Genomic DNA, 19,990 nt, shown 5'->3' with positions numbered 1-19,990 from the left:
TGCAGCTCTTGTTTATGCAAGTTACTCTTTATATTTGTTTGTGTGGGCATTAAATGTTATTCTGCAAATGACAGCTCTAGTGAATAGGGCGTGTGGGTGCTTCTTTGTGCCAGCTGTCTCAGGATTATCCGTGGCTCTGTTTCTGTCTACTCCCTAAAACACCTTTTGGTTCAGCAGAAAAAAATGTTTACATGACTTACAAGAATTACATCCATATTTCAACCAGCTGTTCTTTTCACATAAAGTAGCTAGAAGGTGGTAACCAGGCAGTCAGTTAGGGACATTTGTGGTAGGTGAATGGAGTACGTTATCTCTAATAACATCCGGACACTTAACATTTAATTGCCTGGTGACTGAAATAAATTGAGCATTGGAGAAGGTCTGTGTAATAATGTATCCACTTGCCTACAATATCTTTATTTTATTTTTTTCACCCTGCTGACGTCAGCCATTGTATTCTGTGCTGAAATGCCAAGAGCTGTGAGGTGGTAGATACCGTGAAAGTGCTGATGAAGTAGCAGCGGCATGAATGTGCAGAAAATAATCTGGTAGTCACCACAGTGGCATTCTCACCATTTCACTTATGAACGTCATAAACAGTCCATTTTAATTTAACCTGTTCATTGGCCCTTAACACTGGGAATGTTCTTTTTGATACTGTGTGTACTCCCTGTTAGTTGTAAGGTCATTTCTCTATGGGAGCGTAAGAGCTTTTCTACTCTGAGTTTGACTGCTTACTGTGGTGTTGTAGATGTTTAAGAGGGGGGGAAAAGTTAGTCCTTATCAGACATTACTTCCTCCATGTGTTCCCTTTCAAATTCTTTCTTTACCTTTTTCTCAGTTTTCACTTTTATGATCCTTATCACAAAGATGTTGTTAGTTAATATAATTTTAAACTGTTATATGGTTTTGTAAGTCCCTTAAGTAGATAAGATCTGGAGCTTATCTTGGAAACGCTGAGGTGGGAACACGCTCCAGATGGGCCAACAGTCCCTCGCAGGGCACCATGCATGCACACATTCTCACCTAGGGGCAATTTAGAGCAGCCAATCCACCTTTATGTGTTTTTCAGAGGTTGGAGGAAACCAGAGAACTCTGAGGAAACACACACAGATAATGGCTTGAGCTCAGGATTGAACCAGTGACCATGTAGCTGAAGAGTTTAGAAGCATTTTTATTGTAGTTTTTAAAATCTGTTGGTGTCAGAAACTAATTGTCCATCCTCTCCATCTCTTTGTTTCTGTGTCTTAATTGTTTATATATTGACTTTACATGTACTGAGTTTGTGTTGGTCACAAGGATACGAGTTCGATTGTGTAGTTTTAGTTTTTTCCTTAATTTGTTTGCTGCATGAAAGTAGTGAATTGCTTGTGTTAAGTTTTGCTAAGGCCATTACCTGAGCTTAATTGTGTTTCCTGATGCTTTGGGATATCTAAAATAAGCACTAGGTGCTTAGGTTGTCCTGATCGCAGTAAGGATGCAAGCATAAGCTTTACGTCGGATGGAATCCTACAATAATCAGAGATACTGGGCACTTTGTCATTGGATCTTAAATGAAGCGGAGAGTGATTTGCACAAGTCTAGTGGGTCTGATTTAATGGAATGGTGTTCCTTAATCCTAACTAAAGTCACTCCTTTGGTTACCTGTTAGCTAAATATAATCCCAGAGGATTGATCAAAGGGACATTAATTAGTAATGGGGAATAAGTCTCCAGGCCGTATTGACTTGAATATCTACATTAAACAAAAGAAAATCTTGATATTTCACATCTGCAATAACCTAGAAAAATCAGCCATCAAAGCACCAGTACTTGACAAACACATTGTTTATGGGGATGTCTAGACTCAACGCCTGATTTTGAAAGCTGAGAGAGCTGTTCTTACACATGAGGGTATCCAATGAAAGTAATTTACAGTTTTCACCTTTGCAGATGGTGGACTAAGTGGACACACTGATAACACTGTTCCCTTTTATGTCCACTTCTTAATTATATGGAAATGGCTTGTATCTTAACAATGGTTCTTATTAATGAGGTCATATAAATGTTCTGACATTTAGATTTTTGCCTCTCTTACTCAGGCATTCCTCAGTTATGCATACCCACTGCTCTCTCCATCAGCACACCTCTGTTCACTTGCCAGGCGTGCGGATAGTGGCAGTGTGCCCGCTCGCTCAGGGCTCACAGCCTGTTCCTGCCCTAACTAAAGGACAAAAAGCAGAGGGGCTAATGAGGAGAGTGTGTCGACCATGCTTTATGGTCCTGCGCATGGAGAGTTTAGTATAAACCCCGACCAAAGAGTAATAGTTTTTATTTAATCTCACTTGTACAAACTGTCCCTAAGGTTTCTTTATATTTATTACCTAGCTGTTCAGGATGAGTTAAGCAGAGCCATAAGCTTTTGGGATTTTTCAGGAGCTCTCCATCATAGATGGGGAGCAAACAGCTTTTGGACCAAGAGATTCACTTTGAGGATGATCCTCCTAAGTGAACTTGAATTCTGTGCTCCATTCATCTGCCCTTGATTCAGATGTTTTATTGAATTGTTGCAATGGGATTTATCAATCCTTAGGTCTAGTTTTGATTCTGTAGTGTGAATATTGTCCTTTTCTTACAACGCTTGAAAGAGTACTCGAGGTTGTACAAGATTATATGTGGAAACAAATGTCAACTTTGTTTTTATTGCTCTACTGCCCTTACAGTAGATTTATCCAGGTAATTGCATGTCCATAGCACAGTGAATCACTATGAACCTTTCAGATTTTCTATTTAAACACACAGTACCTTTCATTGTAAGACCCCAATTCTGAAAATGTTGGGACAGTATGGAAAATGCTAATAAAAACAAAGAAGAGTAATTTGTAAATGTATTTTGACTTGTATTTAAACAAAAAATGTATGAAGACAAGGTATTTGACATATTATCTAATCATAGTTTTTTTTTGAAGGTAAACGTTTATTTTGAAGTTGATGCATGTAATAGGTTCCATAAAAGTTGGGACAGGGGCAATTTAGGACTAATAGCGATGCAATGAGTTGAAATAAGAAGGTTATGTGATACAGGTGAGGCAATTGTCTAATCATGGTATATAAGGAGCCTCCAAAAAAGGCCTAGGTGAAAGAGCAAGGATGGGTCAAGGCTCACCAATCTGCCAACAGATGCATCAGCAAATAATCCAAAACTTTGAGAACAACATTCCCCAAAGACAAATTGGTGGGATTTTGGGCATTTCACCTTCTACAGTGCACAATATAATTAAAAGATTCAAGGAATCTGGTCAAATCTCGGCGCGTAATGGGCAAGGCCAAAAACCACTTCTGAATGTGCGTGATCTCCGATCCCTCAGATGTCACCGTCTTTAAAAACTGTAATGAATCTGTAATGGATATCCTGACATGGGCTCGGGAATACTTTGGTAAACCTTTTGTCAGTCAACACCATTCGCCGCTGCATCCACAGATGCAAGTTAAGGCTTTACTATGCAAAGCAGAAGCCATACATCAAAACTGTACAGAAGCGCCGCCAACTTCTCTGGGCTCGGTCTCATCCGAGATGGACAGTAGCACAGTGGAATCGTGTTTTGTGTTCCAACGAGTCAACATTTGATAGTTTTTGGACAAAACAGCCATCGTGTTCTCCGGGCCAAAGAGAAAAAGGACCATCCAAGCTGTTATCAGCGTCAGGTCCAAAAGCCAGCATCTGTCATGGTGTGGGGGTGTGTCAGTGCCCATGGCATGGGTAACTTGCACATCTGTGAGGGCACCATTAATGCAGAAAGATATTTACGCATTTTGGAGCAACATATGCTGCTATCCAGAGCAGAACAACGCCAAACCACATTCTGCCCGAATTACAAGCGCATGGTTGCATAAGCAGAGAGTGCGGGTGCTAGCATGGCCTGCCTGCAGTCCTGACCTGTCTCTGATTGAGATTTATGAAGCTCAAAATAAGGCAACGAAGGCCCCATACAGTTTCGCAACTGAAGAAATGCCTAATGGATTAATGGGGGAAAATTCTACTTGCTAAACTTAACCAACTGGTGTCTTAAGTGTTATTAAAAGAAAAGTTGATGTTACACAGTGATAAACAGTCGATTGTCCCAACTTTTGTGTTGCAGTTATCAGATTTGAAATGAGTGTATATTTTCAAAAATAAATTAGTTCAAAAAGTAAAACATCAAATAATGTGTTTTCAATATAGTACAGGATGAAGTGACTTTTGAAATGATTTTATTTTTTTACATTTTCCATACTGTCTTAACTTTTTCGGAATTGGGATTGTAATTAGATGTACTGGTGCCTTGTATGATGTAACGTTGTCCTGGTGTCTTACTTATTCTCATGTGTGTGTGTGTGTGTATGTGTGTATGTGTGTATGTGTATATATATATATATATATATATATATATATATATATATATATATATATATATATATATATATATATATATATATATATATATTTATTTTTATTTATTTTATTTTTTTTTAAAGTGATTGCAGTTTGACTGTGCATTTTTGCTGGCAGGTGGGATTGAGACGCTGCAGGTGTGCTTTCATGTACAGGCTAGCACAAGACTAAGATGCCCTTGCAATGCACAGACGCTTTCAACAGAGGGATTGTTGCTCCCAAGCAAACTGGATCCTGCCGGTTGTTGTCTGTGAATGTTCCTCTTGGAATTAGGGCAAACCAATAGGGAGAGGAACAGTCGTCATGATCTGACCTGACAGATGGAGAGAAAGAGAGAAAGGGCAGGGAAATGAGCTCAGAGAATGTAGGAAAATAGGCAGCTCGCTCTATAGTACTAATAAGGTACCAGAAAGAGATGGGGAGCAATGTTAAAAAAGCATGCAGATTATGTTAAACTGGGCCAGCTGCTAGATTTGGAATGGTTTTGGTGTAAAATAGTTTGACTGATAATTAAATCAGTGTAATTCAGTATTTTTTCCCACAGGATTTACTCCCAAACTGTACATTTGGGGTGGGTAAGGTGGGTGAAGGGTTTGTTCCATTATTGATGTTATCTTCTGGATGAAAGAGAGCCAGGGGTGACACCCAATTCTGTCACTACTGGTATCCCTGTGTTCCCAGTGGTCACCTTCAGTCTAAAACAAATGAGCTATATGCCTTTTGGGTTTAGGAAACTGTAAATATCTCCTCCACACAAGCCTGGTGTTTGATCAAGTGATTTTTCCAGTTGGAAGCTTTTGGTCAGCTTCTGCTTTCATCCAACACAATAAATGCGCATCGCAGGGAAAGCACAATTTAAAAAGAACAAGGTATGAAACGAAGGATGCCGTTAAGATTTGCAGAGCAATGTTTCCCAATACTTCCTCCATAGCTTAAGCCTTAAATGTATTTTATTGTGAGACTTGCCTGTAAAGTCTGGATTATGAGCTCACTGTGTTAATCCAATGCTATAAAGTCTGAGCTTATTACATCAATATAAGGTTTAATAAAATGTTTCTGTGGAATTTTATTTTCTTTGTTGTTGGGTGTGGTCTATTAAATTATTTAATAGGCTGTAAAGTGGGGTCTCATTTTGACCGCTTTGAAAAGGTGGTGGAATAATATTATGCTGTGTTAAATGCTGTACATTCACATTTTTTGGTTCAGACTGTTCACAGTTTTGCCAACATATGGTTGACATGATCACTTGAAGGGTTCAAGTGGAAGTAATGCTTGTGCTTGACTAGCCATCTGAATTAAGAACATCATGTACAGTACAACCCTCTTCATGGGATAGCCAAGTTAGTGAAATCCCTTCTATTGTCACTTCATCAGTTAACTGGAGCTTGTCTTCACCACGCTTCATGCTGTTCTGGTTCATTGGCAAGCCTTCACTGTACTTCCCTTTGTTTGAGTGTTGGCTTAAGAACAGTACATTTATACAGAATTTATACAGTTCCAGATTCATTAATACTGTATGCCCACTTTGTACATCACAAACGGCCTTAACTGTCAGCTTTATATAGACTGCGCTGGTTTCGGACATAGGGATGGAATGTGTGAGTCTGGATGGATTTGGTAGCAAGAAATGTTCACATGTTGTATTGGCAGACACCACCTTCATCTTTTTTCTTTGAGTTCACTTCAGTGCTTTCTCCCAGATCTTCTTTACTGACTGGTTTTGGCTTCAAGTGAATCCTGTACCCACCAGATTTCACTTCACATTACTTATACTTGCTGCATCTGTATACAGATGAGCACAGTTATGTAATGGCTAACATGCGAGATGCTTTTCACACTTCCTCAAAAACTAGAGCACAGCAAGCTTTAGAAGGATTTATTTATATATATATATATATATATATATATATATATATATATATATATATATATATATATATATATATATATATATATATATATATATATAAACATGAATTGCTGATTAAGAGGGGATATCAGGGATGAAAGATGTGTGAACGGTTATTGTCAGCTGAATTTGAAATGAATTACCTGGAATAAAAATGTAGCACTTGTTATTTACTAGTATTTTTAGAAACCCATAGAGCTCCGGCATTAGTCTTTTAATCATTTGTGTTTAATTCACATGCACATTGAAGCAGTTCTCTTTGCTCATTTTCTTGCTTATTGGGTGAAACTTGCTGAGGCTGTCCAGTTTTTTCTGTGTGTGCTGCACTGTGAGAGTGGGAGCTGGAGAATACAGGATGGAGCTCTGTTGTGCAACCTGCTGCTGTCAGCCCAAATGGCAAAATGACGTACACACTCATGCTGGGTGTCAATGTGGCGTTTATTTGTCTGTGTAACAACTAAGCATGTGCTGATGATGATAATTTATTCGATATACCATTTAGTCGATATTCAGCATTCATGATATTGTTTTACAAAACACTTTCAAATAGCCTGTCAGATCTGCAGCCTGGAATTCAGGAACCATCTGCCTGGATAGACAGCACTTTTGGGCTTCTGAGATTATGTTTGTGTGGTGTAAGGTCAGCTAGGTTCTAGGGTATTTTTGTTTTAGCCAAATTTCAAGGCAGTAGTGCATGTATCTTTGTCTGTGCGCAAATGTCCCAGCAATTTTGTTCACATTGTGTCCATGTTAGATGAGCATGTTTACCAGTGTTCATATACAGGCTGTTTTGCAGCTAAAAGCTTCATTGCCGTTTTGATTAAAGCAATAATTATATTAATAAATACTTTTCTCTTTGTTTGCATACATACACACATTGTGTTCCATAACACAACCTAACAGGCAGCATATAAAATTTACTACCCATGTTGGGAAGATTGCTTTTTGCTAGAAAGTGCCTCTTTTTTTTATAGCTGTGTTTTTAGAAGAAAGTGTTTTTATAGCTGAGAAAGCAGATGTCATAAGTTGAAGCTGTTTGTGATGCCTACCAAAAGCTTTCCTGGTTAATTTATTTATTTATTTATTTGTAATGTGTATTTATTTAAGTACAGGATCACAGTAATGTAGTAAAGCTTAAAAATGTTAGAATCCATGTTCGTATTAATGAATAATTCCACCAAGAATAATGTACAGAACACACATTCACCTGATTAACCCTAGAAACTTGCAGTATTTTGGTGTATGAGCCATGCAGCAGTGTCTGTGTTTATGCTGATGTATTTGAATGAATAGAGCCTCAACTAAACACAGCTGCATCACACCACCATCCAAAGCACCCACTCAGTGTTCTTTGGACAGGTACAGTACAGTCCCTCCTATTGTGGTCTCTATTATTTCAGTGCGAGCAGCGTAAGCCTGTGAGACATGCACATGCTTTATCAGTCGTGGTCACTTTAAGCCATTGCTGGCCTACAACGCTTATGAGAAGTGACAAGATAAGTCCGAGCCGAAGTGCAGGGGGCCCTCTCTCCACACAGCTGCAGTTGGAGAAGAGAAATGTGTGTTGCGTTGGCGGGAAAAGAGGAGGAGGAGAGAGTGGGTTGGGCTTCGTGAGATTTGGGTAGCTGCTGATATGGTGTGGGCAGCAGCCTCCAGAGCATCAGTTTGTAAAAACACCGATCATTGGGAAGGTCTTAATCTCTGCTGATGGTTTATGTAACAGTGAGTCACGTGACATGACATCACGGCTTGTCCTGTTCTTGTTTTCTGTCAATCGCTCACAACTCTGCTTGTTAGACATACAAAGGCAGCGCAGTGGAGACAATCGAAGAGGCACGTACAACCCTTGGACTGCTTTTTTGCATTTTTGTGCCAGATACACAGTGTAACATACTGCTCATTGTCCTCATGTGTATGTATTTGAGCCTTGTGGAGTATAGTGGATTGAATTGTGTTATTGAAGGTTTGCTGATTGACGGATCAATGAGAGAAACGGATCTCCAGGTGCAGGGCCGGGACAGAATGGCCATAAAGCTATTGTTCAGGGAGTTGGAAAAGCATCTGAAGAGGTAAAGCTCACAAATGAAAAGAGCAAATGCCTTGTGTAGCATTGTTTTAAAGCCTTTCTGTGTACATATGTGTCTATAGCTGTGTGCTGCAATGTCTTTTTGTATTTCATTTTGAAAAGTAGCTATAGAAATCCTTCCTGAATGGAAATGCTATTTTTATCTCTGTCCCCATAATGTGCAGTAATAATACAGGACCGTATTATAATTAATGTGGTTGTATTCTGAAGCATGCATGTATTGTAATGTTCTACGCTTTCATAGTCCTCAAGATTATAGTCCGTGCTGGCAAGATGGAAGATGTCATTTGGGTCATTCTTTTTTTGCCGTGTTGTGGCTGGACCAAAACAGTAAGGTTGCCTTAAAGTCACCATGTTGGGATGAATGAGCAGTGGTGTGTTGTAAGTTGTTTAAATGACATTAGCTTAAGGGAGACTGCATTTGTGCACTGAGGTCAGGCCACAGAGAGATGACGTATATTTGGGCACTATAATTGCTTACAGCCTCTTCCAGGTAAGAACTGTGGGTGAGCTTGTTGTTCATTGAGCTACTTGGATTCTGTCCTTTGTTTGTTATGCTGCAGTGTTTATTTGGGATAACTGGTGTATATTTACTAGAAACCAAGAGATTTACTAGTCTACCACTGTAATCCTGAGGCAGTGTTATACATTCTATAATTGCAGATATGTTGTATTTTAAAATATTAAATGTGTAGTGTAATCTGATGTGGCCATGATATGACCATGGCAAAATGTTTTCTTTTCTGCCATGTGGAGCTTCCACACAGGTTAAAGTAGAAGCCTAGAAGTAGGTCTCCAGGTCTATCTAGGGGTCAAACTAGCGGAGACCTATAGTAGTGGTATTTATTCCCTTCCCTATATGCATTCTTGGTACGCAGAATGTATACTTGTAAATAATACATTTTATCAGTCATATTTGCTGATGATGTTCCTTTGACTCACCAGTTCAGTTTACTGTTAGAAAGTGGATTGCTAGCTATATATATAATTTTTTTTTTAAAGTATAAAAGTAAAATCTCTACACACTATGATTTTGCATAGTGAAGATTAGCAGCAGTATAAGGTTCAGACTTGCACAGGAGTCATGGGTTAGTATTAGTAAAGTGATCTTTGATCTGAGTCATCACCTGTCCTGCAACTTGTCAATATTCAGTTGATACTGGAGGGAAAACAAATTCATTAATCAGGCTCCTATGCTAGGTTTCATGATGGATAGCTTTGAACTATCAATAATTATTAGAGTAAACCATATACAAAGTCTTAGTACAATACCAGCTACGATAAGATCTTATCCAGAACAAAGAGTCTAATCTGCTTACACTGTTTCTGTACTATGCATATTGTGTATAATGTAATTAAATTATGGTTCGTGTGGTGAACCTAGTTTTTGATGGTCATGTGACATGGTATAAATACTCTAACAACCAAGCAGGTCTTTCCAAAGGAACATTTTAATGAAGTGTATCTTACTTTTCATCAGACAACTATAATTTGATTTTTGGTGTGTCGTTCTGGTTAAAGCATTTAATTTTTCATAAGTGACTGTGCCTGTTGGCTCTCACCTGGCAGGCTCTTTACATGGGGTTCCTAATGAAAGACAGTTATTTGTGGACAGGACTGGCTCGGATCTTATACCTGTCTGAATTACTGCACAGCTTACACAAACTATAACTTTAAACTGGTCTCTGGTTTCAACTAAAAACTTGTCCTTGCTGATTTATTTTGGTTTTTCACTTCAGACATGACATCTACAGAACATGTACATGTATGAACAATGAGGCGTGTGTGAAAGTGGTTAACTAATTTGCTTCGTAAATGAAATAATGGCACATTTTTGGCTATCGAAAAAAGCTAATGTGTGTGTATGTGTATATATGTGTGTGTGTGTGTGTATATATATATATATATATGTGTGTGTGTATATGTGTGTGTGTGTATATATATATATATATATATATTTTTATTTATTTAGAATATTATTTCCTAGACCTGTTAGAAAACGTTATTTGACAGCCAGCTGTTCCATTTACTACAAACAAGTGTCAGCCTGTGTATGCTGAATCTGTGATAGCATTTCAAGCTCTGTATGGGTTTGGTGCCATTGAACTTTAGTTGTGAAGGTTATTTTTAAGTGAAAAGTTTATATAATGTGTGGATAGTTTTATATTTATTTTATCAGGTAAATTCTTAGTGTTGGTATCGTTTTTTTTGTGTACGCCTGGGTATTAAAATAAATCCAGTCGTTTATGTCTAGCACGAATATTTTTACACTGCTATTCAAAATGCATTGTTCTGGTGCAACCGGAATTTCCTTGTTAGGAAGCGGCGTTTTAAATAAATTATGCGTGGTGGCGCTGCCGAGGCTCGAGTGGGGGCGTTACACATAGATTAGTCAAATCAGGTTCCTCCTCCACCAATAGGGTGCAGCGCTGCGCTGTTTTTCTCGGATATATTATGCAAATAGTGCAGGCTGCAGATTTTTCAGCACAGCGGAGATGAGCTGACCTTGGAGATCCTTTGTGCGACGGAGGTGGATGTTCTCTCTGCTGATAACCAGCCTTTCTTTGCAAAGGTCGACTTTTCTCACCCGCCGATTCAATGTGAACCTCGGCGAGACTATATAACACTCGCGCATCGCTTAAGAGTTACATTTTTCTCGCTTCCGTGTTGGTGTATATGGACGAAATAGCATGAATTCTCAATGCTATTCGGTGGCGATGGATCTTGGTGTATGCCAGCTAAGAAATTTTTCAATATCTTTTCTGTCATCGCTGCTGGGAACCGAAACCTCCTCCGTGAGGCTCGACAATAGGTAAAAAAAAAAAAAAAGACAAGCCTATGCGTTTTAGAGCAAGAACCGTCAGCACACAGTAGTATGGCTAGAAATGCCCTGTTTTCTGTAATTAGTCAGTGATCCTATTCATAGTTCTTTAATATAGATTTAAAACACAGAATATTTGTTTATTACCATGCCTATGGGTAGTAATGCCGTTTTAATAACGTCTGAAATCTGCTTGCTTATTTACACTCGATCCAGTTCTCGGAGAAAAAGATGCTGCATAGAGGACTGCTCTGTAAATCTGGACATGTTTCTGCTCTTCCAAAATAGTGTCGTTTTTAACGAGTTATTTGTTTCAAAAAGCGGTATTAATTATTTGTAATAGAATGTTTTGCGCATTTAATTGAATGTACAAATGTATTTTGCCTACGTATTTAATCTTATGTACCTTACTGTTTTTTTGGTGTGTTTTTTATTTATTTATTTTTTACACTCTGATTAATCGTGGCTGTGTTTTGGATTTATTTTTCAGTTCTTCAGGTGCCAGTGTTGTGGCCATAGACAACAAAATCGAGCAAGCAATGGTAAGTGTGTGGGTTTCTTTTCTTGCTATACATAAAGAGGCCATGTTAGCGACAGAATAAGAGTGGATTTGACCAGTAAAGCGAATAGTAATGAGTGAGGACAGAGCTGCATCAGCATCCCTAACTGTCCAGTGAATTACATAATGACTAAATGGACATAGTGGTGCACAGCACAGGCAAACGCTTTGGCTTATGGCGCTTTTGCAGTGTCGCTTCAGCTCCCTTAATACTTCAATTCATTCCGTTATTGTGTTCGTTACAACAGATGTTAGAAATAGTGCAGCTCTAGTGTTTTGTTTTTTTTTTCCCTGCTCCTCTTCTCGTTTAGAGTTGCTACAGTTAGATCTTTGTAGCTTTCACCCTTTGTAATTATAACGCAAATAATAAACGAACAGTGGTATTTCACGTTACGAGTTGTTAATATTTTCACCGAATACTAATTTTCAATACCGAGGTCTCCAGAAACCTAAATAATACTCATGCCTGTGCTAGCGTTTTGAATGTGGAGTCATATTTCCTGCATGAAACTGTGATCAGGAGCAGTACTCGGCCTCACGCGAGCCTGTGCCTCGTTACTGTTGCTAGGCAAAGGACAAAGCTTTAACAGGCGGTTATAAATATCTCTGCCTCTGATTGGCTGAGCTCTGTGTGGGACGGCCATTTTGTTGTCTCAGTGACGCGGAGTGTAGCAAGAGCCTGTAGTGCTGAATGCAGGTATTCCCTAACCGAGCATATGCCCATTGCTTTCCTCAGCATTGCATCAGTTTGGCTCATGAATGCTGCTAGAAATGCACTTAATCATTAGTCCTGTCCACAATTCAGTTTTTTTGTTTTTTTTTTTACTTTCTTTATTTTTAAATAAATATTTCCAGTCATCAACATGAAGACTGATCATGACACAAATTAGCTGCATAACCGAAACCTTCATTAAATCCATGACCAGTACTGTAAATAATGCTGTGATAATTCAGGCTTATACAAATCTTACTTGATTCCCTTGTGTTGACCATGGGTTTTTAATCCTCACATTATGCTTAACTCTGAATGCTTGTATTTTCTGCTTCTATCTCAGCTTGTATATGCTGTGTATTCTTTGTTTTCAGGATCTAGTGAAGAGTCACTTGATGTATGCTGTTCGAGAGGAAGTGGAGGTGCTGAAAGAGCAGATCAAAGAACTGATAGAAAGAAACTCTCAGCTGGAACAGGAAAACAACCTGCTGAAGAATTTAGCCAGTCCGGAGCAGCTGGCACAGTTTCAGGCCCAGGTTCAGAGTGGCTCTCCACAATCATCCACGCAGGGAACACAGCAGTCAGCGATGACGGGGCAGCAGCTCCCTACACAGAACTCTGGACCCTCAGTGTAACATGTCAAGAGGAATGAGTGGTCAACTGAGCTAAGGCAAAATTCACTTATAGAACACGTATGCCTCTTTCACAAGAGGATTATGTCAAAGTTTGCACATATTTAAAGTCTAAGAACCTGACAAAGGCTACACTGCATTGCTGTACACACTGCTGACAGTCCAGTAGTTTGCTGACATGTTGGATATTGCCAAATTCCATGGATTGTGACTGTTGGGAGAAAGAAAATTCGAAGCGGACACAACTCAAATCACTGTGCCTGTGTCTAAAGGATTTTAAGCGATGTCATTTTTCAGTGGTAACTCTGGCTTTGTAATGGTGTTTCCATACCTCACTTTTGTAGTGGAAATGCTGATCAGTCTTTTTTTAAGACTCCAAAAAGCAAGCACTTTAATGATGACAAATGTGAAAATTCTTTGTTGAACAACTAATCAGTGCACCATCAACTATGTGGAAGGTGTACGAGATGGTGTCTCAGTTGTTTGCATTAGGGTCATCATTATACCTGGGTGAATGAAGGGAGTAAAGTTGCCTAGGAGGGAGGTATTGATTTTCAGTATTTAACATTGAATTCCTTATTCGATCTGTTGCGACATAAAAGCTGCTGTTTCACTGCAGTGACTCAAAAGAATCTGGGGAAAAAGATGTTGAGCTGAGAGAAAGGATGGAAGAATGAATGTGGGCTCCTGTATATCCTTGTATATTTAGTGTAAGTAATCTGTAAAATAGTGATATTGTGAGAAAAACTAAGAGACACTATTTAGGTTGTACAAACTAAAGACAGGGTTGTTGGTTTGCCTGAGATATTTGACTTTTTCTATGCTGTTATACAAGAACGGAGGTTTCAGTCTTAGGATATTTACAGGACAAAAGACAACTACTCAACTTCCTGGCTGTGTTAACACCTACTGTATACCTTGTTCACTTGAAGTTATTTGAAGTATATTGCACCCATGTGATTTGTTTCTGTTTTTGACAGTGAAGTACTCTGGAGATCAAACCTTCAACTTAGTTATTCTGAATATCATTAATAACTAATATGCATTATTGCTGCATTTTATATATAAGTTGTATGCTTACGTTGCGTGCATGTCTCTCAAAACCGGTGATAAGGTGTAAAATAGTTCAATTGCACTTCACAACTCTCAATAAAATGTTTAAGGAACCTTGGCTGAGAACATTGTTATTTTAAGTAGTTGTGTGTGTATGCATGCATGTATGTGAGAGAGACCAAGAAGAAAAGGTGCGGTAAACTACTGTGTCATCTAACTTAAGGATTAATAATCTGTTATCTCAAGGCTGCTTCACACAAAACCAGTTACTTCAGTATCTCTACAATTTACTTGTTTTGCCTGTTTTTGTTTTTTTGTCCCTTCTGCCCATCTTTTAGGTCAGGTGTCCTTGCAAGAACAGGAGCAAGATTGAAATAGCCCTGACATTTCAAACCACTTAGAATTTCTTTCTTACGAATCATCATGTATTGGGCTTCTAGTAAAGTAGATCTAAAACCTGACTGCAATCAGATAACCAAACTGGCACATCATTATTTCAAATGGACAATCCTTATAGTGACTGTGAGCTGTACAAAACAAAGAAGGGGATATACAGTGTTCTCATTATTGTGCTTATAATTCTATTATTTACTTTATAATTAAATGTTCTCTCTTCTTACCTTCTGCATGATGTCAGGCTTTGTATATTTCCAAAAGCTAAACCAGACATTTCCCAAATGTGTAGAATTTATTTTCAAAATCGTCATACACGACACTAATAGAATAAACAACATATACAAACAAAATGTGGCACAACATTAATGGTTACAAAAGCACACATTCTATTGCACAAATCGGACATGAGGGTGGCAAAGCCGGCCACAATGGTTCAGTAGAAAAGCACTTGTTCCTGTCATCCAGGTACACTGTAAACAAGTGAATGGCAATGTCATATACTGTGCACAGGACTTGGCTCCTTCACGTAGAGCTGACGATCAGTATTGCAGCCTCCAGTTTTCCTTACTACTGTGCCTAATAGGCGCAGATCTCATGGATGTGTAGAGGAGGTGCAGGATTCATATTCCCATTCGGATGCTCTGAATGATTTGAAAGATGGCTAAGAAGGAAAAAAACAGATTGTCAGAGGTTAGAGCCAGGAACATAGGGTTTTGAGATCTACAACTAAAGTACAGTATTTGTTTCTCCATCATATCCATATGGCATTGAAATTTGGATCAATACAGATGAGTGACAAATTAAAGGTAAAACCAGTGGCTCTGATATGCTGTGTGGGAAATTTTACTAGAAGGTTTGTGTCCGCTTGTCCCTTTAGATTTGCAAGGTCGTTGCAAATCAATACAAAATTATTCTGGCTTTTAATCTATGATGAAGCATTGATCTTTTTTTTTTCTTTCTTGTTTTTTTGTATTTCTACCATTTTCTCTGTAATTCAGTCTCCTGCCAATTCTCACCCACCAGCCAGCTCTCCCCTATCATACGACAGCTACCAACTTGGGAGGATGAAGGCTAACACTTGCTTCCTCCAAGAAGCAGGAAGCCAGCCAACCAAACCTTCGGCTCATGGTGTGTCACAAGGCAGCATAACACACACTCAGAGGAACTATTCACTATGTGCACTCTCATAGGTGCCCACAATTGGCTAGTGTCACTGTGACTGCTCCCTTGGATCCTGGCCACGGATGGTTATGGCATCGTTGGGATTCAAACTTGTGATCTCCTGGCTATAATCAACGTTTTTCTGTTGCATCACTTGGGTCTATTTCTATCCTGATAGGAGTCATCTCTGCCAGGATGCCAATAACCCATCCAAAGGGCACAAGGGGTCACTGAATGGTTTGATGGGGGGTGAAAATAATGTAAATCATATGCTATGGCCTTCACAGTCAACAGATCTCAACCCAACTGAACATCTATGGGAGATTTTGAGGTGATGGGTTAGATAGCACTCTCCAGCATCAAAACACCAACTCTGGGAATATATTTTGGAAAAACGGTGTTCATCCCTCTCAGACATTTCCAGAGAGCTGTGCCAAGGGACACTAAAGCTGTTTTGGCAGCTTGTGGTGGCCCAAAACTTCCTTAAGGCAGGTTGTTTTTTTTACTTTAATGTGTCACCCATTTTTATGTGGGTAAATAGAGTTTGACTTGAATGTTACCTGATCCACAAACAACAAATACGAAAAGTGCCAAAAGCCATGGTCCCACTGGATATTTCTCCTCTTGTGGTCGCTGCAAGATAATCAGAAAACAAGAAATTGCATTGCATTTACTTCAAAAAGTAGCACTAACAAGTACTAAGAATTATACAATTCCTGTGTTCATTACTGTCAGTTCAAAACAGCCATACATTTTGAAAATGTTATACTTCTGATGAGTTCACTGACACAGAAGACCAGTAAATAACACACATAGTTAGCCATTAAAGTTTAAATGATTGCACAATAATCCCAGTGGCTCAAGATGAGCCAACTAATTAAGACACTGTAACATCTTTGAAGCAGGGGTTGCAGTCTTATTCACAAAGGAACAGTGTGGCTGCACGCTTTCATACCACCAAAGCTGAATACTCCTGATTACATTCACATAATCAACTGATTGATGAGTTGATCATAACCAAATAGCACATGGCATGTCTTACATGCACAGCCTGGAGTCCAACTATCTTCACCTCTAAAATGTCTGTGGAACTGAGGCATTTTCACTGTATTGGTCCAGGGTACATTAGACATTGTCTATATAACATTACTATTCTCCATTATCTAACCATTTCCAGTAACTGGAAAGTGCCAGTATCTTACTTCATTAGTCAATTACCCAATTAAAATATTGTGTTTATAGTGAGATCACCAATAAGTGCTTTATACATCTTCAGTGGTAGGTTGTAGCAGGTGCTTCATACATCTTCAGTAACCACTTTATCAGGGGTGCAGTGTGTCTGGAGCCTATCCTAGGGTGCAAGGCAGGAATGTACCCTGGATGGGACACAAGTGGCACCATGCACACACACATTTCTTTTTCTTCTTTGGTCCCTAGCTGGCGACAGGACACGGTTGCCTCTGGAGCCGGTACACTGCTATGGCTGCTGCTGGATTTTGAACTTCATTCACGATGCCTATACGATCCATGGCAATAGCCTTGGCGTCATGGAGACCGAATTGCTTAGACCAGGGGTGTCCAATCTTATCCGGAAAGGGCTGGTGTGGGTGCAGGTTTTCATTCCAACCCAGCAGGAGATGCACCTGATTCCACCTGTTTAATCAGTTGATCTTGGCTTTCAATAGACTATGTGTGGCTTCTGCTTGGTTGGAATGAAAACCTGCACCCACACCGGCCCTTTCCGGATAAGATTGGACACCCCTGGCTTAGACCATGTCTTCTTTGGCGCAGATCTTTTCACCTTTCAGTCCACTGGTCGGTGCCACCAGAGAAGCTGATATGGTATTAGAGTGACGTTCATTTGGCAGATGTGCCTGAACCACCTCAGTCGTCTCAACTGAATTGTCTCTTCGATTGTAGGCTGGTTGTCGCATCTTATCCGGATGGTCTTGTTGTGAAGTCAATCACGAAGGGAGACACCCAAGATCTGCTACAGGCATCACATTTTGAAAAACCTCAAGTTTGTTTAGCTCTGGTTTGAGCAGAGTCCACGTTTCTGATGCTTACAAGAGAATTGGCAAGATCAGCATCAGAAATGGCGAATTTTGGTCTTAATGTAGACATTAGCCTTTTTCCATAGGCATCGCTTAAGCGAAGTGAACGCTGCTGTTGCCTGGCCAATTCTGCTGTGGACTCGTGATCCCAGATATTTGAATCTTTGCACTTGTTTGATTTGGACTCTGTTGAGGTGACTGGTGGCCTGTGAACCATCCGTTGTCAGGACTTTGGTTTTGTCCGGGTTGATATTCAGGCTGTATGGCTGGGCGATGTGAGCGATATCATAAAGGATATTGGTGGCCTCGGTGTTTATGAATATAGCACTGTCAACGGCGAACATCACACACACACACACATCTAGGGCAACATGGTCTAGCCAATCCATTTATTGCCATGTTTTTTGGGAATTGGGAGGAAACCCACATGAACATGAGAGAACATAAGAAACTCCACACAGACAGTAAATTGAGGATAGATTAGGATGGACAAGAACACAACACCGCAACAAGGAAAACTACTAATTTATAAGCAAAAAAAAGTACAGTATTTAGCACATACAGCAATAATAAATCACTCTGCTATTAATTTATAAACAGGACTAGCATAAAAATACCTGTGAGACAAAGGACTGTCTTGTTGTCCTTTGAACGTTCAACCTAAGAAGGGCAGTTTAAAGTTAAATAAGGATTACATGGATTGCATATGCATCTCATTTGATTTTTTTGACAACATGGGAGTCATATACTGTACATCTCAAAATTTAACTGCTTTTGGACATGACTTCAAACAAGATGGGACATGCAGTTCACGTGATATAGCAGTCGAGGTAAAGCCAATGACAACAAGGCAATTAAATGCTTTAGCAAATAAAGAAAGGTCTTAAGGGACAATCCTGCATTCTCAGCCCTGAATCATGATCTGGTTCCAGATGTGTAGGCCTATTGTACATATGGCCTTATTTATAGCCACATGTATGAGAGGGTGTGACCACTGGGCTTTATAGTAGTTGGTGAAACGCTTGTATATGTCACATCCGTTTATTTCATATTATAATCACACCTGAATATACTGAATGTAAAGGTTTGCACCAGTACAGTGTTGATGCTTAAATACCGTTAGTGGTTTTGTCAGAAACCCAGGCTCCTATTTTGGATGAGAAATATAATATATTAGCGTAGAATTTAATCTGACATCTGGATACATAATTAACCCAGGACTAATGAATAGCTTACATAGCTTTACAGGTAGGGAAGAACACGGTGTAGGTTACTCGGGAACCCATGTGTATCGTCGAAATGATTTCTATTATAATAGAAAGCTAACAGTAGTAAACAGTCACAACAGAAAATGATGGTACTGATAAGGAGGGTATTTTTTCTCCGCTGACGTGGCAAACGACTGACTAGAGATAACGACAAGAGGAAAAAAATATATATATTCTCCTTTAAAATCAAGACATCTTCGTAAGGGGGGAGGGGGTATGGTCGTTTAGAAAAGCTGCTTTTACAAATATTCGCCGTTAATTCTCATTTCCCGCAGGATAAAAACGTGTCTGTCTTACCAGGGTCTTCGCCACGTTGCCCCTCTGCGTGATGTTTTTGCTGTGCTTCTCGTTGGCCATTCGGATCCTCTGTTTGGCGACCATCTTCTTGTCACACGGGAAAATAAACGCCTCGCTGCTTTAAAATCAGGTTGTTTTGCTAATTATCCGTGGTGATGCTTAACCTCTTTTGCCTGCACCTGCTCCCTTAAAGCCTGAATATAACGGAGTGAAGGGCGCCTCCATCAAAATAACGGCTGAGGGAGAGAGCAGGACGCTGCTGATGTGCTCCTTCTTTTCTTGCATGGAGCTCCTGCTTATTAGCTATAGCTTCCTCCATAACATATAACGGCGTAGGATTCTGATATAACCTACTGTTTAACACGGTATGTGGTTTAGGACGTATCCATTCAGCTTTTATCCATCTGGGTGTTAGTTATGATGTGATGAAACAGGATAAATGGGTCAGTGAATGTCTTGTTTATGCCATCTCCTCATGGACCACTGAGCTAGTTAGTTAGTTAGTTAGCCTGGAATTAAGAACACAGTATAACTTTAATTTAGCATTACTCTTGGCATATAGTGGGGTGTCTGGGTGAGGTTCTCCTATATTGGGGTACTAATGTTAGACATTTATATTGCTCCCATTACAA

The 19,990-nt window shown here is 39.4% G+C and overlaps 2 protein-coding genes across 3 annotated transcripts in view; one reads left to right on the top strand and one right to left on the bottom strand.

The window, feature by feature from the left end:
• The window catches only part of tsc22d1 (TSC22 domain family, member 1), a 33,031-nt gene extending 18,731 nt beyond the window's left edge, over nucleotides 1–14,300 (top strand). Inside the window, exons 1-3 of one of the 2 annotated variants that reach the window (XM_053626909.1) lie at nucleotides 10,427–11,217; nucleotides 11,717–11,768; nucleotides 12,872–14,300. In XM_053626909.1, coding sequence (XP_053482884.1) covers nucleotides 11,096–11,217; nucleotides 11,717–11,768; nucleotides 12,872–13,132 — 435 coding nt within the window. In that variant the 5' untranslated portion in view covers nucleotides 10,427–11,095 and the 3' untranslated portion in view covers nucleotides 13,133–14,300. Of the gene's footprint in view, nucleotides 1–10,426; nucleotides 11,218–11,716; nucleotides 11,769–12,871 lie in introns of those variants that run through there. The other variant, XM_053626908.1, reaches the window with a different exon arrangement.
• Nucleotides 14,301–14,540: 240 nt separating this feature from the next.
• Nucleotides 14,541–19,765, bottom strand: serp2 (stress-associated endoplasmic reticulum protein family member 2). Its single transcript, XM_053626910.1, has 3 exons — nucleotides 19,359–19,765; nucleotides 16,300–16,372; nucleotides 14,541–15,239 (listed from the first exon to the last, which is right to left on the bottom strand). Exons 1-3 carry the CDS (start codon nucleotides 19,440–19,442, stop codon nucleotides 15,199–15,201), a joined length of 198 nt encoding a protein of 65 aa, XP_053482885.1. The 5' UTR covers nucleotides 19,443–19,765; the 3' UTR covers nucleotides 14,541–15,198.
• Nucleotides 19,766–19,990: the final 225 nt, after the last annotated feature.

Source organism: Ictalurus furcatus, chromosome 6 (genome assembly GCF_023375685.1).
Source record: "Ictalurus furcatus strain D&B chromosome 6, Billie_1.0, whole genome shotgun sequence".
NCBI classification, from domain to species: Eukaryota; Metazoa; Chordata; class Actinopteri; order Siluriformes; family Ictaluridae; genus Ictalurus; species Ictalurus furcatus.
The sequence above is the reverse complement of the archived record's forward strand: the minus strand, read 5'-3'. Positions and strand labels throughout refer to the sequence as shown.

Coding starts and splice junctions, on each gene's coding strand:
- serp2 (XM_053626910.1), bottom strand. CDS start 19,442: ATGGTCGCCAAACAGAGGATCCGAATGGCCAACGAGAAGCACAGCAAA. Junction 16,373..19,358: donor GCAACGTGGCGAAGACCCTG/GTAAGACAGACA, acceptor ATTATCTTGCAG/CGACCACAAGAGGAGAAATA. Junction 15,240..16,299: donor ATTTGTTGTTTGTGGATCAG/GTAACATTCAAG, acceptor TTTCCTTCTTAG/CCATCTTTCAAATCATTCAG.